We start from the raw sequence: 22,303 nt of genomic DNA on the forward strand, positions 1-22,303 counted from the left end.
TTCATTTGCTCCATTGTCTACAGTAACCGTCATATGCACTGGTTATTAACGAAGCAGCTATAGATACACTATCAAATGAAACTCAAAATGAAGAACTTTTGACTCTCAGTAATATCAGCTTCGGAATGAAGCACAACAATGTAAAATAATATGTTGTCCCAGCTTCATTTATGAAATTAATCAATGCACACAACTTTTATTGATTATACAATGATGGAGAGGATAAGGCAGATAGATAAACAATGTTACACATAGCAGACTCTTAGCACCTACCCATACAAATACTCGCATTTATTTTTATGACAGGAAATGTCTTTTCTGATCCCAGGCAGCAGCATCAGAAGGCACCATGTCATAGGCAGATAGTGTGCTTGGCCCGTTACTTGCTAGTGCGATGTCCTGTATGGTTGTGGAAATGGATGTTTTTGATTTGCGCGTAATATTTGTACAGAATGGGTGGCAAATTTGAGGCAACAATGGAAGTGGCGCTGCAGATTCTGATGTTTCTATGTTATTATGGTAAGTAGTGATCGTACATTCAACTGTATTACCGCTGGCCTTGGGCATCCTATGTTTGATCGTCTTACGAAAATGGAATTAAAATTCAGGTCAACTTTGATGGTAGTTTATAGAACTTCCCATACAGGAGTGACCTGAAATGAGGAACTTGTGGTAATTGATCTTTAGTGAGGTGCGCATTACGATGTACATCTAAAACTTAGCGATGTTTTTCATCTTGTTCTGTCCACCTGCATTATCACTAAAACCAATGAGGAAGTTGCTGTACACGCTTCCGCGAACCATCTCTGTTAGCATTTTCGCTGTCTGACTGTTTATTATTTCTTTTCTTCTTAAGATGTTCACCTTCTTCGGCCCTATTTCAATGTACTGAATGCGAAAACGGCGTCTAATCTGCCAAATTATGAAGCACCGAATCACCTGATCGCAACAGCTTACAAAAAAACGTTTCTAACCTGAGAGATTATGTGCATTTACAACTCGCTGCATCCAAAGATAAGACACTTCTTGTTAAGTAGTTCTTCGAATAGCCGCTTGGAAGCATTTCCGATCACCCTATACACCTATATACCTTTGCCAACTAACAGATCGGGTCTTCCTCTACGATATGGTGCACATACGTACAAATATTTTTTCTATCTCTTATACTTGCTTCTAAACGCCTTATATGAAAGAAAAAGTTTGTACTTGTAATTTAAAGAGTTGCTGTATTCATGTATGAAAAGTCTGAACACGCTTCTCGTCAGTTGCACCAAGATAGTTCTGAAAATCAGCATGCTTTTTAAACTTTTCTCGTATATTAAACCAGGCTTCCTCAGAAGCAGGTGGTATGCTTCGTGCGTTATCCCATATTTTGTGAGTGGTGTCTCGCACGGTTTTTGATGTACTGGAAATAACACATCTCAAGGAATAACGCAACTGCGTAAATGTACAGCCCATAGCAGCCCACAGCGCCCGTAATCAGATACTTCTGTTTTATTAAAGCCACGTGAGAGCGTGACTTGCACAAAAGAAATCAACAAGAAAAAAGGCGTCAAAAATAGTTCTCACGCAGAATCACACCAATTTCCTTATCATCTCCAGTTGCCACTAAACTGTCAGGATTGGAAGAAGCCTGTGTTCAGATGGATTCCGCTACAACTGTCATAGGATAACAAAGGTGACACAGCGGAAGAAATTATTCAGGTGCCGGCAGCAAACGAAAGCATTTTCTACTGTTACTATTGAACGATTTGAAATATGTGCCGCAGACATTAAATTTGAAATGCTGTCTTTGTTGAAGAAGTAAACGAGGAGTAATAGTTCACTACAAGACTCGTGATTTCCAATTCATCTCACACATACCTACATATCCAGACCCACCCCTAGTTTTTACAACCAACCCAAGCCCACCAAGTATATCAAATCGCGAGCTACTCTTTCACCAGTATTAAATATTTCCGATTTATTAGTGTTTACTTACTAGCCCTCAGCATAGCAGGGAACTTGTAAAAAGACGTCGCAGACATTGTGGAGGAAAATTTTGTCGAGTTTTCCCTCTCTTCCTTATAAAATAACTTAAGTGTTATTTTCGAACTGTTAACATAGGATGGATTTACGTTGTGGTCGGTGGCGTCTGTATTTTCTTTCCAGTAACGCCGGCCGCGGTGGTCTAGCCGTTCTGGCGCTGCAGTCCGGAACCGCGGGGCTGCTACGGTCGCAGGTTCGAATCCTGCCTCGGGCATGGGTGTGTGTGATGTCCTTAGGTTAGTTAGGTTTAAGTAGTTCTAAGTTCTAGGGGACTTATGACCTAAGATGTTGAGTCCCATAGTGCTCAGAGCCATTTGAACCATTTTTTCCAGTAACAAAGCGAAAAGCAACAGTTCCTCTCCAGTATGCGCTCCCTAGACCCACAGCTGAAGTCGCGTCCAGGTCGACTCGATCAAGCGACAGTCGCGTTCTCTAGTGGCTGATCCGCCGCCAAGTTGTCTGTGTTTGAAGGTGTTGACGTGCGAGCCCAAGACTGCTTTGCTGCTGCTCTCCCCCTAGTACAGATCTCTTCATGTCTACGTGACTACTGCAACACACACACGCACGCGCACACCTCTCTGTATTACCATATTAACCATTCCTTCGTGCCCAAGAACTTGTCTTACCAAACGATCCGTGCTTTTAGTCTGGTTGTATGTCATAAATGCTTTTTCTAAAGAAGTTTGGTTCATTACCTCTTCATGAGTTATTCGATCTAGCCATCCAATCTTTAGCATTCTTCTGTAGCGCCTCATTTCAAAAGTTTGTATTCTCTTCGTTTCTCTAAGGTTCATACATGGTCCATGTTTGACTTTGGTACAACGCAGACCCGTTGGTGTCAATCGTCATATGTTTCGTGGTTTTTTAATATCCTAGTTATGCTGCAATGTTTTTTTGGTCACCGTATCTTCACATTTTTTACGTTGCTTTTTAACTGCTTGATAGTAAGCAGCAGCTGACGACTGACTATTTTTGTTGTTGAAAGAAAAAAATATATCTTTTAGTCTATAGTCGCAGATTCTTTATTTTCCCGGTTTCTGTTCACAGTGCCATCTTCATGCAGCACCTGTCCCAAAGTTGGTGTGTCATTATTTGACACACCTATTTGCGAAGCGAGCGCGTCGTCTGCGTGACGGGCGATGCACGAGGATAGCACACTGCGCCGAAACCGGCAAAATGAATAAACTGCGACTATAGACTAAAACATTTACTTTTTCAATATTGGATTGGTCGCTGTTCCGTCGACGGTACTTCGCAGTATGATATATTGACGCATTAGTTTCCCTCATTCAAAGTCACATTAATTCTATGATTGGTAGTTACGTATTTACAAAATTATTAATTAAGTAGCATGTATAAAATGTAAAATTAATTCCATGTTTCTTTTTTACAATAAAGAATCACAAGTTAAAAAATTCTAAGTTACGTAAATGTGTTAACTAAATACCTCCGACTGCCCTTTTGGCCAGCGATTTTTGTTAGTGTTAAGTATATTATGAACGGCCCAAAAACACCCGTCTTCTTCCAGTGTAGGCCTGTTAAACGAAAACTGTTGGAAAGCCCTGGCCTGGACCAATGTCCACACACTTCGCACAATAGAAAACAAAATTCAGGTACACAGCCGAAACTGAGCCTAAAACCTCCACACGGTTAGCCGTCAACGTCAAGTGGGAAGCACATACAGTCCAAAGGTGACTTTTTACGTGTATTTGCTGTTTCATGAAGCGACTTCTTCGACATTACTCCGAAACCTCGTTGAAGCTCTCTGTGGGCACATATTTCAGCAGAGTACCTTAGCTGTGAGTCGAGCACCCGTCGGCGGTAGTGTGGTGGGTCCAGAGCCTGTTTAAGGCACAAGAGACACATCCGCCGGTTGCGGAGCCAAGCTATACACGACGTGCCACAATTAGTAATGGCGACTGGGGGGGGGGGGTGACCGAGTGCAGGATTTGTAACCAGCGCGATTCACAATTAGTAACGAAAACTGACGCGGGTAACAATTTTCGAGGGAGGAGGGGGGGGGGGGGGCAAATGGTAAGTTTATTGTGATGCGTGCCGCTGAGATCTTTGGGGAGAGTTGCAGAGTTTAGGAGTCTCCCGCGCACCTACGTCACGTATTCTCCGACAGCCAATGCGCGTTCAGTAGTGCTATGAGCGCTGTGTTGGAAATGACGTAGCTAATGAGAGCATTAAACGTGATCGTAGCGAATTGTCTACGGAATTTCGATTCCATTTGTTGCGATTTGTCTGCGCTGATTTTGATGGTCAGTGATAAATTCTGCATAAGCAAGTGAGAGAGAGAATTTGTAGGATACAGGCTTTCTTTGAGCGGAATGCATGCGCATGCGCGTACTGCAATTGTCGCTTGGAACCGTCAACAATGCAGTCCCCGTCCGTTTCTCGACATGCGCGGATGGCCATCGCTCGTGGTTGGGGCTATAGAGGTCGCGCGAGGTCACGGTTTTAAGGGATTTCACCCCGTTTACATGGGGCTCCCAAAACCGATTTCCCAATACCGCTTGTGGGTTGTGATGTAAACACTTCAAAATCTATTCTAGAAATCCGCTTCTAGTTGCCGGTTTTCCAATCCCGCAATCTATTTTCGTTCCCATGTAGACGCAGCCGGTTTTGAAACGTGCCTGGGCTGTCAGGATTCGGCTTGTTTTTAAAAACTTTCGGCTAATATGGACGGAGTGGCTTTTTGTACAGCGAAGGACAAGTAGAAATATTGTACCAAAGCTGTTTACACCTTGTCTAACTAAAGAGAAGTGGCGATTGTGCTAAGTAAGTCATAAATTGTAGCAACTTTTTTCTAGGCCCATATTTAACTGGGCTAGCAAATCCGCTTCAGATCTTAACATGTAAAAAAAACGGTCTCCGAAATTACTTTTTCGTGTACTCCTAGATTCGTGGTAACATCGTCAAGTATCGTTCCTGGGGAATTTGTCAGCTTTTTTTTATAAGGCTCGTGTTCTAGTGTGCTTGAAAGGCTCCGGTTGTGCGGAGTCTTGCGCGAGCTTGGCTAGAAATGCGGCGGCCTTTGGGGTATGGCCCTGATCTCTGTCTTGGTGGGCAAATTCAAAGCATTGTGACTAAAATTAAGAGTCGTTGTACATCTGGGCTAATACTGCTTTGTGCCGTGGAGCCATTTCCTATGTTCTTAAACTTACTGGCGGCTAGAGCCACCTATACGAAATATTCTCTGTCATTATTCTTACGGCCATCTTTAACATGTTCCAGCAGTGTTGCCCTATGCGTTTTTAGAGTAATTTGTGGCAGTAAAGTGGTTTATGTCTAGCCTCCAATCGCACCTCTATGTAATTGTTATCATTGAACACCTTTAAAACCTTCCACCTGTTACGTGGCAGGATTGGCGAGCTTATTGCTTGACGAGTTGTAACCTCACGTCTGATTACGTATCAAACAGCTAGTGCCCATACGACGTCATGTGAATAGTTGAATTTGTTTCTAACGCGGTGTATCGTTAGCTGAAGCCGCCGGTTGATGCAAGTACCGTTTTCATGTGCTGCGTCGATCAACGTCTATTTTTGAGTATGTCCTGTCAGGCGATTAGCTTCATTAGTGCTTTAAACTGAAACTCCCGAGCATCTATCTTTGCTCAGGAAAATTGTTAACCTGCTTAGTTTAGTGGAAACTAGAGCAGATAAGTTGTTTAAAAAATTTTTTGGGTGTTGTGTGGCCAAGGGCTGGATTAAAAAAAAATGGTTTATTCCCTAAGTTAAAAGGGCTAGTGCCGATTCGAATTTGTAAATTCATTGGAGCTAAATTTAATCTGTTTGTGTAGTTTAAAAATTTAAACACCTGGTGCCGATTCAAAGGCGGCTAAGCGCCGAGTTAAACTTCATGTACTGTTTGCGCAGTCATCAGACCAACGCTAAATTTATCTTATTTTACGTTGTATGTAATTGGCAATTTAAGACACTACTGCCGGTTCAAGTAGGGAAGTCAAGTATTTTAAGCGGCTACGGTCCGACCAACAGTTTAGTATTTAAGTTAGAATCATAAACGTTCATTTTAACGCAACAGAGCGTAGGTGACGATGCGGGAGACCCGCACCGCCGTACTAGGCAAGGTCCTAGTGGAAGTGGTTTGCCGTTGCCTTCCTCCGACCGTAGTGTGGATGAGTCATGATGAGGAAGACGACACAACACCCAGTCATCCCGAGACAGGTGAAAATCCCTGACCCCGCCGGGAATCGAACCCGGACTCGGGAAGCGAGAACGCTACCGCGAGAGCACGAGAGCTGCGCAGAAGTGAGGACTTGCTGAGAACCGTGCGGAATTTTAAGGTCTAATGGTCTTGTAATTATTTAGTGACGAAAGCCTGCAGACTTACGTGAATTTGGATCACATGTTGGCTTGTGTCATTTGTTTTAATGGCGGCTTGGGCCGAGTGAAACTTAAAAACCCTGATTGGTCAGGTCTTGCTGAATTAAACCGAAAACCGGAATGTGTTATTATGTGCTGTGGCTAATGTATGCTGTTTTTCTTAATAACTGTGTTCATTGCTCAAGTGCGGAAGTACGATTTTGTCACTAAAGTAAATTTCATTTTTTTTACGCTTAGTACCTTTCACTCTAGGAGCCTGGTGTCCTGCACCTGGCGGAACAAAAGGCGAGGGGGTTACAGGTAGTGTGTGGAGCGCGCGCGCCGCCAGCCAACTCCCACGCAACGTCCCCTGATAAGGCGCCCAGCCCGCTGACGTCACGCTATGCGGCCCCAACCACTACCAAGCTCTGCTGTGTGACCTACTTGCACGGCCAACTCCCCACCGAACCCCTCTCGTGTTTAGTGGTAAGAGGACCCAGTGGACAAACCGTCAAAAAATGAACACAGGATCAAGCTGTGAAAAAAATAAGCAAAATATAAACAGTGAACAGTCTGAGAAAACGAAGTGCAATATAGAGCAACAGGGACAAGAAATGGCGTCGTAGGTAAGTGGTTACGGTGTTGGAAAAAGTTCAAACAACGGAGCCACGTTTTGTATTATCGCGAAATAAGGGAGAGAGTGTCACTGAAATGGTACAGGATTTGGGATGGACATCATTAAAACAAAGGCGTTTTTCGTTGCGGTGGAATCTCCTCACGAAATTCCAATCACCAACTTTCTCCTCCGAATGCGAAAATATGTTGTTGACGCTGACCTGCGTAGGGAGAAACGATTACCATGATAAAATAGGGAAATCAGAGCTCACACGGAAAGAGACAGGTGTTCGTTCTTTCCAGGCGCTATACGATATTGGAATAATAAACAATTGTGAAGGTGGTTCGATGAACCCTCTGCCAGGCACTTAAATGTGATTTGCAGAGTATGCATGTAGATGTGGATGCAGGGGGCAGATGTGGACTGCGACTCGAGCAAGCAGTGTTCAAAACCTCCCTCGTGCCAAATTTTGATTTTTATTTATTTAATTTTTTTTATTTTCGCTGTTCGTTTTACTCAAATTTGTGTCAGTGCCGTGGTGTAACGTCCGTTTGCAACAGCGGCGTGTTATTTGACAGTTGATTCTGCACAATTAATCTATGAGCAGCCAAGTGGCTTTCGGATGGGAACCGCAAACGTTTGATGACAAGGCGACAAGTCAACCGAATCCTCCACCGGAAAACACGTCTGGTGTGTCACACACGGCTTTAGTGACAGTACGTGTGCCATATGATAGGAATCTTTTATCGACGCACCAAATTTGTACGCCTGGTAAGTGAGTGAGACATGGAGACATGCCTCCTTGCCCGATTTAGGGTTCGTATGAATGTGAATACTCCCAAAGAACCGATGCAAACATAATAGTTTGTCACATAAACTGCAACAAATAAACGCAACAGTTTCACAATCACACAGTTTCTCTGGGCTCTGTTGAAACATGTTTTTTTTATGTTTTTGTAGTTGCGTTCCGTTTTGGAAGCCTTGACTCTCGAATTCCTTTGTTGTAAGATATAGTTCACACCCGTTTAATTGTTGTTTTCATTTGAAATGAAACTGCTACGCAAAAACCAAAAAATTATTAATTAATTAACTTGCTCTTTCGCTTTAGTCTTTGGCATAGATAAGACAGGTACTGCATTAAGAAAACCTCTCTTTTGAATTTTTTTTCCTAGAAACATAAATTATAAAAGTTTTACCTGTCTAATACAAACAATCTGTGAAATACATTTGACTATAGATGAACACGTTTTTCTTAATGGCTGCTGTAAGAAGAGAACGGGTTAGGTACAGGATGAGTTAGCGGTCGGAGGTTTCTGCTTCTCCGGTTCTCAGAGAACGACAGGCAAAGTCGGAGAAAACTGCTGCAACCCGCGATGAAGACGACGTCTCCTTTACCAGCTACAATATTCACAGTCGCCGTAAGATTTTCTGGAAAACGCTTTCAAAATAAGAAGGTTGAAGAAACAGTGGTAGTGCGGTATCTTCTAACAAACTGGTCGCTTAGGGAACGTCTTGAACACTTAAGCTGACGGCGAAATATTGCGCGTCGTTCGGACCGTGATAGTAGCAGATTCGTCCAGTGTTGTTAGTTTGCGAAGAAATCACTATGCACTGCATTTAAAAACACACTAGCAGTTTTTTTAAGGTCTGCGGATCCAACATCGAATAAAAGTTCGTAAACGATATTTACCTTTTTCACAAATTCAATTTTTTTTTTACCCTTAACTACTATGGTCATTCACAGGAACACAATTACTATGGAGGGGTCTCAAAGACCGCATTTTTATATCATATATATCAAACCAAAATTTTGGAATATATATAGTTTCTTGACTTCCTGTCGTTCATTACACTTCTTAGAGGTGGTCTTTGTAGAAATTTGATTTTTTTTAGCAATGCAGTATTTTAAACACTTTGACAATTAAAACTAAGCGAAATCTGGAGTATATTTTTATTTTATGAGTTACGAAAATAACAGCAAATAGTTAACTCTCTACTCACACACACATTTTCATCGGAGGGATTATATAACTAACTGGCGATATAACAAGGTGGAAAATCCAACTTGATAAATTGAAACTGTGATCTTAACAGTCACAAGATGTAAATTACATTAGCTGGTATTTTCTGGACCAACCAATTCAACAAGCAATGCAAGTTTGCAATCTAAATGAAAACGATCACTTTTGGAAACAGTCTCGGGCACAACTGAGACGTTAACAGTAAATACGGTTATTGCAGCAGGTCTGCCATCAACTTGTACGAATGGAATGGAATCATCATGTACGCAAAGCCTGTGAGAATCTTCCGGACGTCAATAGAGTAATGGCTCTTTTGATACGTAACGGAAAGGCTTCTACCAGGCAACTAGCCACAGATGCTTGTAGCTGATGATGTGTTTCCTGCGACAGAAGGACGTAAATGTGACCGGAGCGCCGACCTCTCACCCGCCTTCGCGAATGAGATCTCTGGCGACTTCAATTGGTGCCTTGCCCTTTACCGATTGCCACAAGAGACCAGAGTGACCTATTTATTACATTTGACCTCTCTCTTCCCTTTTTTTCGGTTTCGTGTTGCCCGACTGCGGAGGTAATATCCACTCCGCCACAACTGTGCACCACCGCTCGAAAAAGATTTCTCCCAGCAGATCCTCATCGAGTTCCCTAATTTCTGCTGACCAGGACGCACTACTAACCTACACTTAATATCAACCAACCAGTCGTAGTAACATTTGTCGTGAAGGGTGCGAATCGTGCATGTTTTCTCAAATGACAAGGGATTCCGTAAACACCGGATTTCCTCAGCCCTACACCATATCTTTAACCGAGGCAAGGGGAGGTCTAAGTTTGGCTGGCGGACCGAGCTCACTTCTGATATTATACCTCTTTAAAATCCTTTTTATCGTTGGAGATAAAAGCACCGGCATATTGTAGAAAAGTACTTACGCCTGTGCCACGCGCAAAATTGTAAATTGCAGAGTAATCATGTAGGTAGGTCTTCTGCTTGTTCTGGAGAATGTCCGAACTCCAAAGCTCCACGGATTTCCTTTTCAGTATAGCCATTCAGTTTGAACACAAGCTAAAGGTTTCCTAGCCCATGCGCCAAGGGCCAACGCTCGCGGTAAGCATCATTTCCGACGAGATTTAGAAAACGTTGTTCTCACCTGAAGCAGCTTCGTCTATCTGAACAAGATTTTCTTTGAAGAGTCAACTAACAACGTCATCATAGCCCCTGAGACTGTCTCCCGTAAGTGAAGATGAAAAGTTGCGCACAGAAACGTTACATAGCTCGTGCCTTAATGCCCATAAAACCAATTACACCGTGCAATTAAAATTTTTTTTTTTGTAGAAATAAGGAGTATCAACTTTGTCATCGACTCATTAGTTTTCGCTGTAATAAATCGTATACAAAAACCAAATAATTTTATTTTTCTGACGTTAGCTAAGTGTTACTTATCTTTAGCCAGTTTAAAAGTAGTAGGTTTTTTCAGTGTAAAGTTTAGTAAGGTGCCAAATTCTGCTGAGATATAGACTGATATTTTATTTTGTTGAGGAATTACGTGCTTGGTAAGGTTGTAAATGACTGCCCTACAGAGAAGTCCCACAACACGCCCTCCTCTGCAACTGTACTCCGCAAGCTACGTCGCGGTGTGTGGCGGCGGGTGCTTCGTGTATCACTGTCCCTGCCCGCTTTCCTGTACCAGCCGCGAATGGCCCGTGGCAAGAATGCTTGTTAAGTCAGCCTCTCTCTGATTTTATGATCGTGATCTTTTCGCCACATATGCGTAGGAGGAAGCAACATATTAGTTGACTCTTCTAGGAACGTAAGCTCTCGGAGTTTTAAAAGTAAACCACAACGTGATGCATGACGCTACTCTGTTAGCGCCTACCACTGCAATTGGCTGATCGTCTCTGTGACAAAATGGAACTGTAACGAAACGCCCTGCTCTTTCTCTACTTCGCCTATCAGGTCACCGACTGGCAAGCAGTGCGCAAGTGTCGGTCGAACGTGGGTTTTCTGTGCTACCTATTCCGTATGAGTGCCACAGATCCTGACGGTTCTTCCAGTGAATCTCAGTCTGGCCTGTGCCTTGCCTATCATTAGTTTTACGTGCTCGTGCCCGTTTAAATTACGCCGTACAAAGAGAAATTTATGGGTGTGATTGCTTCCTATGACTGTTCGGCATTCGTTTGATTGTTCGGGATTCGTTTACAGTACAGTCAGCACCCTTTTCGCCTGTGTATAAACGATGTACGTCGCGACTTCTGTATACATCAGTATCGCCCTCGAACGTCCTAATGGAGCATGTGACGCTGTACTCTTGGTGCTTTGTATATACTGTGAACAGAAATGCCTGTACGGCACGCCCGCTCAGGCTGCACGTAGCGAGTGCCTCGCTGCTGGAGCTGGAAGCTGTTGAGTGGAGAAGCGGCGCACGCAAGTGCAACGCCGTCATTGAGGCTCCAATTGTTCATTCATTCGGCCGCTTCCGTCGCTTAGTGGTCCACAAAGGGTGCCCGCTAGGGCTCCCGTAGGCCGCGTCTTATACGGGCTTACAGGCCCGTCAATGACAACTTCAGTCGGACACTGTGTGAACTTTTTTCGGCAAGGAACAATAACACCGGTAGCTTATACCTTCCAACAACTTATTTAACCCTGTTCACCGAGCTTTAATTGAAGTACTCTAACATTAAACAGCAAGTGAATGTACTGTACCGTCCATTCAGAATCAGCCGTTAATTCCGGCTTTCAACTCTACTGCGAATAGACGAGTTGTCAACGTCAGAAAGAACGAGTTTTTTTGTAATGGAATACAGAATAAGTGCGATTTTCATTTTGTTGGCCTTTGGCATCAACCATTTAACCAGAAAAGTGAGTAACGACAGAGGTGGCGTCAACTATCATACACACAGCTTGGGCAGTATAAATCACATTTAGAGGTAAAGTACATGGTACGCTTTACACAGTCACACATTCAACACAGTCCTTATATCAGAACTCCTCGCGATTAATCCTTTGTGTCTGACGTATAACTGGATAACGGACAAAGTTTTTGCTGATTTTCACACTGATAGATTAAATTTGTTGCACCGAGTGCATGGCGCTTAGTGTTTGAGTCCCATTGCTGCTTTTCCAGGTTTTCCAGTGTGCTCTTCGTATTCGTGACAATAAAGCTGTCTTCGAACCGATTTGCCGCATATGAAAGGGCTTCCTTAATTGCAAGGACTTCGGCAGCGAAGGTGCCGGGTTCCGTCGGAAGCTGAAACATAGCTCAAGATAGCGGATCCGCGCAGAAGTTAGCAGCAAACCCGGTGCCCTCTGTTACTTTGAAGCCGTCAGTGAATATTTTGACAAATGAGGACAACGTTGATGCAATTAGATGGAAAACGCCACAGGAAATAGTGAAAGTTCGATCAGACCCTCTGGGCTGATAGAACGTTGTTGGCCATTAGTTCAGTACTTCGTATTCCACGCTAAATGCAGGACGCACACAGTCTTTTACGACTAGCGTTATCACATATATCTTTGCTGCCTGAATCTCTGAACTACAAGACGTGACCTCCTCCGTAGAATCCTATCGATGTACCCGTTATGCCCAATAAAGCAGTTAAGATTTTGACGAGGAGGATAAATAACCCCCCCCCCCCCCCACACACACACACACACACTCACACACTCTCTCTCTTCTGTCCGTTACCAAATTAACTATTCCTTGATGTCTCAGTATTTGTCCCATAACACACCCCTTCTGTTACTCAAGTTGTGCGTAAAGCTCTTTTCCAGTTTGTTTCCATTCAGTACCTCTTCATTAGTTATCCGGTCTACGCAGCAAATCTTCAGAATTAGTCTCAAACAAAGCTTGAACGATGCAAAATAACATGCTGGCTGTGACCTTGTGAAAAATGAAATTTTCTTTTTTCGTGTACATTAAAGCCAAACAAACGTCGAAAAACAGGGAGAGATGGCCCAGTAGGTAAAGGGAGTGGATCAATACACGAAAACTTTCCTGATTTAAGCGTCGCGATCCGTATTCGAAAATTGTCATCATTTAGACGTCGCATGGTTCCCCTCTGTACGACCTGAGTGCTGGAATTTTTCTCGTGTAATTTCCCTTTTTTTCCAGCAGGTATCGTATGCTGCTGCTAAATTATCTCAGTATGAGACGTATATTCTACATTTATGTATAAAAGTCCGCGGACTGCCTGTATTTGACATTTCCATCCGCAGGCCACCGTAAGATGCCTGGCGGAGGGTACGTTGTATCCGTACGAGTCATTCCCTTTCCTGTTCCCGCTCGTAAACAGCGCGCGGGAGAAACGACTATCTGTGCCTCCGTACGACCCATGCTTTCTCCTATCTTGTTCTCGCGGCCCTTACCCGAGATGTACGTCGGCGGCAGCAGAATAGTTCTGCAGTCAGCCGTAAATGGTGGTTCCCTAACTTCTCTCAACATTGTTCCGCGAAAAGAACTTCGTCTCGCCTCCAGGGTTTGCCATTTGAGTTCAGGGAGCATTGCCAATAATACTCGCTTGTTGATCGGACCTACCGGTAACAAAGCTAACAGCGCCCATTTGAAGTGATTTGATGTTTTCCTTTTACCGGACGTGGTGGAGATCCAAAACACTCGATCAGTTGTCAAGAACGGAACGCACAAGTGTTCTGTACAGATGAGCCGCGGCGTCGGTCTTTCATCCTCCCTGCTGTTCACCTTACGTGCCGTGGCCCTTCCACTTCATACTTTTTTGCAGCATTGCGTGTAGATATCTGACCGATGCAGCACAGTACTAATGCTGTATTCGAACGGTACAGGGTTGCTTTTTTTCCTACTCGTCTCCATTAACTTCAATTTTTCTAAATGTAGCTACAGCTGTCATACATCATGCCAAATAAAAATTGTGTCCAAGTTATTCAGAGTCCTGCTACAGTCACTCAGCGACGGCAACTTGGGCTGCAGGCTGCTGTCCGTCGGATCATTTATGTGAACAGAGAATAAGACCGGTCCTATCGCACTTCCCTGGGACACTCTGGACTACACCCTTGTCTCTGATGAATACTTCTCGTCCAGGAAAACGTACGGGTCTCTATAATACTTGAGAAGTCTTCAGGCCACTCACGTATGTGAGGACCTACTCCATATGCTCGATCTTTAGTTAACAGTCTGCAGAGGGACACCGTATCAAACGCTTTGCAGAAATGTAGGAACGTACACTCTTGCTGTTCCCTCCATCAGTAGTCCGCAGTGCGAGAAAAGCGCAAGCTGTGTTTCTTTTCAACGGAGCAGGGAAGGAGGGAAAAGATAGCGCAGATGGAGTTACTCTTCGCCACATACGTTAAGGTGTAGATGCAGACGGTGAGAATGTGTTGCGATGGTAGATTGTTGGTAAACGTGTTCTCAGGTAAGTTCTTCCGGTCTTTACTCCTCCCGCAGACGTCCGCGTCTGTTTTTTTAGAGGGAATCTTGCTTTTTTTCATTAAATCATGCGGGTGCCAGCTGCCTGTGGTTATAGGGCTTGTCGTTTTTTACCACAAAAAAGTAGTTTTATAATATACCCCACAAGGTTTGCTGGTCTCTTTAAGTGGCCTCAAGCTAGTCAGCTTCCGGCCGCCCTCGATATCGCCCGTCCATGCCACGTGGACGCGGACCAGTATCTCCCTCTGCTGTTATTTGCCATCGGGTATTATCACCTTGGTTTCACACTGATTTTTCAGATTATTAACGTGCACGTTGGATGCAGTTTCAATTTGCTTTTAGAGAGTAATGCTAATAATATAAAATAAGAAAAAGAAAAAAAAGAAACATGCATTTAGATTACTTGTAAACTTCTTATGAGGACTTGGATACACGGTGGTGGTTATTAGGTTGAAGGATTTAATAGAATTTTGGATGTTGGGTTAGGAAACGGTATGGTTCTCCCCATCTAACCAGCAGGGTTGGAGGGCTCAGAATGTTCTTGGAGCCATCCATTCCCTGCCCGCTACGTTGCATTATGCCATTACAGGTACTGAACATGTTCCATCCTCACGTCGGTGTGAAAAGCAGAGTGCAGTCCGGGATGTCTGTGATTGTCTTTATTGTGGTGTTGATTGCGTCGTTGTGTTGATTGTGGGACGTATTGTTGCTGATGTCTGAGTCTGTTTTTGCATCGCGTCCGTGTCATCTTCCGTGTCGGAGCTGGTAGTTTCTCACGGTTCCGTCTCTCCAGTGTTTCGTGTCTGTTGTCGCAGTCTGAAGTATGCCCTTGTTTGGTTGTAAGCTTTGTGGAGTGTCCGGGATATTTCATTTGCCTCTCGGTTTATTTCATCCCACGTGTCTTCAGCCCTGGCTGCCGCATTTTTGTCTGTCAGCGTGTGTAGCTGCAGTTGTGCACGTGTAACTGTAGTAGTGTCTAATGGACAGCGAAGTACTGTATGTTCGGGGGGTCCGTGTTCCCCACGTATACGGGTGTCGCATTGACTGAATCCCACGCGATGTTGTAGATGCGCGGGGTATGGGCCGTTGCCCGCCAGAAAAGAAACTGTGTCTCGACGGGGGTTCATACGGTTCATATTCAGATGTTACCTGACGTCCGGAAAAAACTGGCAGACCCTACGGCCCTTGCCGTCCTTGTCCCATTCCCTCTGCCACGAGTCCACCCTCCATTTGATGAGTTGTCTTCTGTCATTGAGATTCTGTCCTGTATTCTCTGTCACGTTGTCGTGTCTCCCTGCCTTTAACCAGTACGTGACTGCCCGTAGTCTGATTGTGAGGTCTGTCGGGAAAGCGCTTCCGTCGACGTAGTAGCCGGTCGGTGTGGCCGAGCGGTTTTTAGGCGCTGCAGTCTGGAACCGCGAGACCGCTACGGTCGCAGGTTCGAATCCTGCTTCCGGCATGGATGTGTGATGTCCTTAGGTTAGTTAGGTTTAACTAGTTCTAAGTTCTAGGGGACTGATGACCTTAGAAGTTAAGTCCCATTGCTCAGAGCCATTTTTTTTCGACGTAGTTCCGAAGGTCCGAGATAACCTGACCAGAGCGCTCTCTGCCCCTTCCTTACGGTGTTCCTGTATGTTGTCAGATGTAGCCTGTAAGCCCAGATGCTATGCTCTGGTCATCATAAGAATAAACCTGATGTAAACAAACACAAATGCGATGATTGGTCAGAAGCCGTAGGTCACGTACACTGGTGGTGTTAAACGCTCTGGGAAATCGATCCTACCTATGTATTAGATATCGTATTACTAAATTTCGTTAAATGAAAGTTTAATATATTCTAATGTATTAACAGCCATAAACGTGTTTCTTAATCACGCTTTAGTTGTGTAGTTTTTATTTCAAAAATCGTTTGTAGTCACAGCCTGATTGTCACGCTGTTAATACGCAGTATGAAAATGGCTGAAGCTTCCTGCTCCGTAGCGGAACACACGTGTGGAACATGGTTAGAAAGTGCCGAGAAATAGGTTGTTCTTAATGTTTTTCATAAATTTACAGAAAAATTCGGCTTTGAAATTTTCCGATGGACTGTATGTGATACAGTTGAGACACAAATACCCGCGGATGAATGGCGAAATCGGTAGCGTAGGACTGACGATCTGTTGCAGTTGCCGGCCGGAGTGGCCGTGCGGTTCTGGGCGCTACGGTCGCAGGTTCGAATCCTGCCTCGGGCGTGGATGTGTGTGATGTCCTTAGGTTAGTTAGGTATAATTAGTTCTAAGTTCTAGGCGACTGATGACCTCAGAAGTTTAGTCGCATAGTGCTCAGAGCGATTTGAACAATTTTTCTGTTGCAGTTCAAATATCGGAGTTTAAATGGTTCTGAGCACTATGGGACTTAACATCTGAGGTCATCAGTCCCCTAGAACTTAGAACTACTTAAACCTAACTAACCTAAGGACATCACACACATCCATGCCCCAGGCAGGATTCGAACCTGCGACCGTAGCAGTCATGTGGTTCCAGACTGAAGCGCCTAGAACCGCACCGCCACACCGCCCGGCGTCGGAGTTTAAAGTCTCGCGTCGGTAATCTTTGTTTATTTGAGATACCTACATCTCGTAATTGTAAAATTCATCATCATTTTTTATGAGTAATGCACGTCTTCTTGTTTCTAATTACATACTAGACGCGGAATACCTGTTTTCATTTCAAATATAAATTCTTAACTATCGATATTTTATGAAAGATTGTTAATAAAGGATGCTTAACTTCAGAAAGAATAGCAGTTTAATTTTTTAGGATAAAAGTGAAAAAACAATCTATTTGGACTATGTCCATTGTTTCACACGAACCAGAGTGACAAGTGTCGTAGAACACTCAATTTCACAGCATTGAGCACACCATACAAATGCTAAATGTTTACATTTACTACTGTTACCATTACAGTATGAACCCAACAGAACTGATCTGGAGCCAAGTTGCGGGATTTGGCCCGAGGAGTAACAAGACTGTTAAGCTGCCAGACGTACCGGAAGTAAACCACGAAGCTTCGCAACTTTTTCACATGTCTGCCGAACGCGGCCGGATATAGAACGGCTCGTCATAAAAGGAGAGGAGAAAATGCGCCGCCTGGTTGGCTTCGTGGATTCTGTTGTTGATCGACTCGTTATCAACGCAGCAGATGACAGTCCCAGAACTGAAATGAATTTCTCGGATTCTGATAAGGAGGCTGTTAAGAGATTACCAGGCGACTGACTGTAATTGATACCTTCAGTGGCTTCAGTATTCAACAATAGGTGAAATCCATACAGTACGCTTTTGCATCGCACATAGCTCGCTCAGAAAAATTACCTTGTATTTGTATTAGGAATTTTCATCACTCTTGTTTGTAATTAGACTTCTATGTTAGGTGAGAACGAAAGCATTTTATGTTTTCCGTCTGGTCACCTAAGAAGCGTGCGGTAGCGCTGGAATTCGGCGAATATTATTTCTTTCTATTTAAAAATTGAATGACATTCGAAGCTATATTGTTTACGTATTGTTTACGTCAGAACTGCAACTGCCCACACTATTGCAGGTTAGTTAGACCAGCTGGCCGGCCAGTGGTGTCTAGCTAAATTCACCGGTAAGGCTATTGTCCCGCATTATCGCGCAGTCTACGTGCGTGTAAACGCAGCATAAAACGTATCCTTACGAGCGTTCTGGACTGTACTGAACACAGCTTGGTTTCCGCTCCACGTGAAATGAAATCCATTGAGGTTCAAGCAAACGCAGAAAAATACATCGTGTAATAATCCATTACATTTTGGGCATGCAGCTGCGCAAAGGAAATTTCTCCCAGTGATATTTCTGATACGCTGAGGATGACCGGACGATACGCGGCCGAAATATCAGTGAAAGAAATTTCATTTGCGCGGCTCATGTCCGAAGTTTAATGGACTATTTATTACGTCGCGAAAAGTTGAAAATGCACATCGTCTAATGTTTACATCAGATTTATTCTTATGATGGAGATGGGGCCCCTCGACGCCCGCACGAACGTGGTGACCAGACCAAAAGTTCTACTGTCACCTCCGTCAACATGTTAGTTATCTAATAGGTGGGTCACAGGATGCTGGGCTGTGATGTTATCCGTGCGTCTGGGTGACACTAAGCATTAACACGGTCCATCAGGTGATAGATAGTGGACGAAACGCGAGTGAGGGTAGCGATTTGAAGAGCAGAGGGAAAAAAGTGCCAAGGCTCGCCGTGGGGAAAAAACCTCTGCGACAGTGGGATGGGTAGTAAGAGCAGTAGTGGCTTACTAGCTGCGATAGTTCATGCAAGGTTGGATTTGTTAGTATAGGTATCATGCATCATTACCATGACAAGCGATGGCGATGTGTCCCAGTTGTTGCTGCTGCTGCATTCCTGGAACAATCAAGATCGTTATACAGTAGTGGGAGATCGGCCATAGATCATCTCACTGTGTGGGGGATGTGTGGAGCTTGTCTGCATGCAGTGTACGGTACGGCTTCCCTGTGTGGTGCCAGTTATTCGGCAAGTGTGTTCCAGCTGGATATCCAGTAATCGTGTCTGATTAACAGGGGCTCACCTGTACCGTTGTGTTTGCGTGTACTTGGCCATAGATGTTAGGTCCTTACAAGTATGTCTTTTGGTCTTTTATGTTTCCACCTATGGTTGTGGTCGTAGTTCCCCAGATTCAGAATAAACGGGTTCAACGAATGTCTGGAGTTTCTGTGTAGTCTTGTGGTGAGTTTGTGGATTACCTCCGTGAGAGTCGGTATTCCCGGTGAAGGTCCGCGATGCGTGTGTATCGTGGAGCATTGCTTACGATTTTGAGTACTTTGTTTTGTATGAGCTGCAGACGGCGCAGGCGTGTAGGCACAGCGTATCCCCAGACAGGGGCTGAGTACGTCATCAGGGGTCGAATAAGTGTCATGTACATGGGCCTCGACACCCTTCTGTTCAGTGTGCTACGCCTGTTGAGCATGGGGTAGAGCTGTTTGAGCCTCGCGCTTGCTCGGTTGGTCACGTGTTGTATGTGGTCCCCCCCGAGTAATTTCCGGTCGAGCCAGACACCGAGGTAATTGACTTTCTCGCGGAAACGTATTGGACGTGCATGTAGAGTTATTGGTCTGCAGTGTCTGTGTTTACGCAGTTGCTTCGGTCTTGTCGACGTTTACTCTTAACACGCCATTTCCCCAACCAAGGCTCAGCCACTCTGAGCGCAGTCTGTAAGCGTGACGTAATGTTTGATGGTTTCCAGTCTTGCGCGAGGATGGCTGTATCATCCGGGTAGATTGCCATCGTTGTGTTATGTGTGGTTGGGAGATCGTTTATGTAGGGGCCCTAGGATGCTTCCCTGGGATACTCCCGCGTGTATACCGTGTCGTGTTGATTGTTTTCCCTGGCGGACAGCCTTCTGTGATTTTCTTGACGACATTCTGATTGCCTGGACCCCATTACATCGCCCTATCTGTACAATTACCAGTTGGCGCCCGCAGGTGACCTGTCGTGTTGGGCTAGGCGCTGCGTAACACGGGAGGTCACACACACACACACACACACACACATGCGGACTGCCCCCGCGCCTGTGCCTCGCCATTAATAATTCACGCCGCAGCCGCGGCGGCCGCTAACCAACAGCTGTCCGCAGAGTTTTAGCCGGGGCCGGGGCCAGGGACGAACCCACCCCTCCCCTCTACCCCCACCACACCCCGCCCCTTCCCAGCCGCTGCCTGCGACGCCAGCCAGGGATCGATAGTCGCCGCTGCGTGCGCTCCGCTCGCGCCTCGCACTTTGTTGAAACATAAAAGGGGGCGGGGGAGGAGGGGTGGGGGTGGGCGCGGCGGCAGCTGTTCCTTTCCCCGGCACGGAAAACTGCGCCGGCAGCCGCCGCCAGCTGCCTGCCGTAATTACTGTCGGGAACGCACAAAAGTGACGCGTCACGGTACGGGTCCGGAACGGCGCGCCGGTCGATGCGGCAGCATTCGATCTTTCCGTTACGTCATAAGTCTATCGTGCTGTTCCCTGTTCCAAGTGATGCACTGTCTCACCGTGTTCGCCGATTTCGCTTTCTTTCGACACGAGTTGGGCTGCATAGCTTGTAATGTTCGTTCAAAATGATGGAGCACACCAGTCACTCGTCCTCTCTTTTCAGGCTTTATTAAAGCAATTCTAGATTTGGGCCAGTAACTAGCCACAGTCAATGCAGTATTTCAGAGTTTTAGTACATGTCCTAGTACCTCAGGCCTGTGTTGTTCCAGCTCGCGTCACAGTTCATACAAGACTACTCACGTACTAGGACGTGTACTAAAACTCTGAAATAATGCATTGATTGTGGCTAGTGACTAGCCCAAATCTAGAATTGCTTTACTAAAGCCTGAAAAGAAAGCAGGAGTGACTTTTGTGCTCCATCATTTTGAAAGTCATATCACGGTCGTTGAGTGCAGCCCACATTCCTAGTGGAAGGTAACTTGATGTTATAGTGTTCGTGTTTAATTTGTTTGCTAAACATTTTGGAATAATTTAGCAGCCTAACTTTAGATTTTTGTCACCGTGGCCTGATGGTTAAGGATGATGGGTGTTTTGGTGTGGGAGATGTGTACAACAGAATTAATGGTTCTGTAGTAGTCGAGGTAGCCCACAACTGCACTACGTAAAGCAATGTATCATTTTTAAACACAGTGGAACAGAGTCGCACCTTCGTCTTCCAGCTGCTCACGTCCAATCTCAACACAGACCAAGTACGTCGAAATATCGTCACACGGTGTTCTCCTGATCCAAACACGTAGTCCAACACGTTTACATCCGACACAACTTCCAGAGGACGAAAACGGAATTTAGGAATCCACTTTTCGCTATCGTTTTCCACGATAACGCTTGAAGCGGATTTCCTAGCCCAGTGAAATATGACGTCATCTGATTTACAGCCGCTATTTCTCTTCAATGAATTATTAGAGGTAGCTATCTTCGTACTCGGTCCAAAATTTCTAGTTCGTCTTCAGTGTAAAAAAGTCAGTGTCAATATTAGCCAATAATTTTTAAAGATAAGACGTAATCTGACAACACAAGCACGTTTCAAAAACGGCTGTGGATTTACATGGGAGCGAAAATCGATTGCAAAGGTGGAAAACAGGCAGCAAGGCTCGGATTTCCAGAATCGATTTTGCGAGCGTTTACGTGACCAAACAGAAGTGGTTCTGGGAAGTTAGTTTACGAAATCCGGTTTTGGGAGCCCGAGTAACATGGTGACTATAATTCTTTGACTGGAGCCGTTGACGTGAACACGCAAGTGGCATCTGTGCTCTGACGTTTACTTCTAATAAAAGGCGGTACATTTTTCTCACTACGTGGTACAATTGTACCGATTTAGCTGCCGCCTGGGCGACCACTCATTCGCACTCCTTACTCTACAGTGCAGAGTAACTCCGAGTAATGGGTTGTGGATCCCTTACAAGGTCGTTATCTCTTCAAACTCTTATACACGTAAAATATGTTTTGGTAAAAGATTCTGCCTTGAACTAACATAGATGTTTCAGTGAAATTTCACCATCATCTGATAATGCAGAAACTTCATTAATAAAATTCTGTGGATGAAACTGTGTTTGCTCAGCGACGAATCGCCTTCTAATACATTTTTATTTGAATTAATGATTAATTAGAGTACGTAAATAAGAAACTACAGAAACTCGGCGATCTGATCCTCTCAGCGTCATTGGGATGTTGTGTGGAGGGGCGAAAGTCAATTTTCGGTTTTGATATCAATATCTGTCTCGGCAAAGCCTAACCTAAAATCTTCACTTTTGAAGATATTGTTCTGAAAGCAAATAGGGACTCAAAAAATAAGTCCTAACCTCAAGATTTTTATTGGTGATGTAAGTCTTTCCATGTTTTCCTTGGCCTTCAGAATCGTTTT

At 44.6% G+C, this 22,303-nt stretch overlaps 1 protein-coding gene across 2 annotated transcripts in view; it reads left to right on the plus strand.

Annotated features, from left to right (window-relative positions):
* The window catches only part of LOC124544898 (putative fatty acyl-CoA reductase CG5065), a 386,147-nt gene that overhangs the window by 16,102 nt on the left and 347,742 nt on the right, over positions 1-22,303 (plus strand). Inside the window, exon 2 of one of the 2 annotated variants that reach the window (XM_047123629.1) lies at positions 11,763-11,767. The exons of the other annotated variant lie outside the window; for it this stretch is intronic. Within the exon in view, the coding sequence (XP_046979585.1) occupies positions 11,763-11,767 (5 nt within the window). The remainder of the gene's footprint in view (positions 1-11,762; positions 11,768-22,303) is intronic. 2 annotated transcript variants of the gene reach the window in all.

The sequence above is a fragment of the Schistocerca americana genome, chromosome 8, assembly GCF_021461395.2.
Source record: "Schistocerca americana isolate TAMUIC-IGC-003095 chromosome 8, iqSchAmer2.1, whole genome shotgun sequence".
NCBI lineage: Eukaryota > Metazoa > Arthropoda > Insecta > Orthoptera > Acrididae > Schistocerca > Schistocerca americana.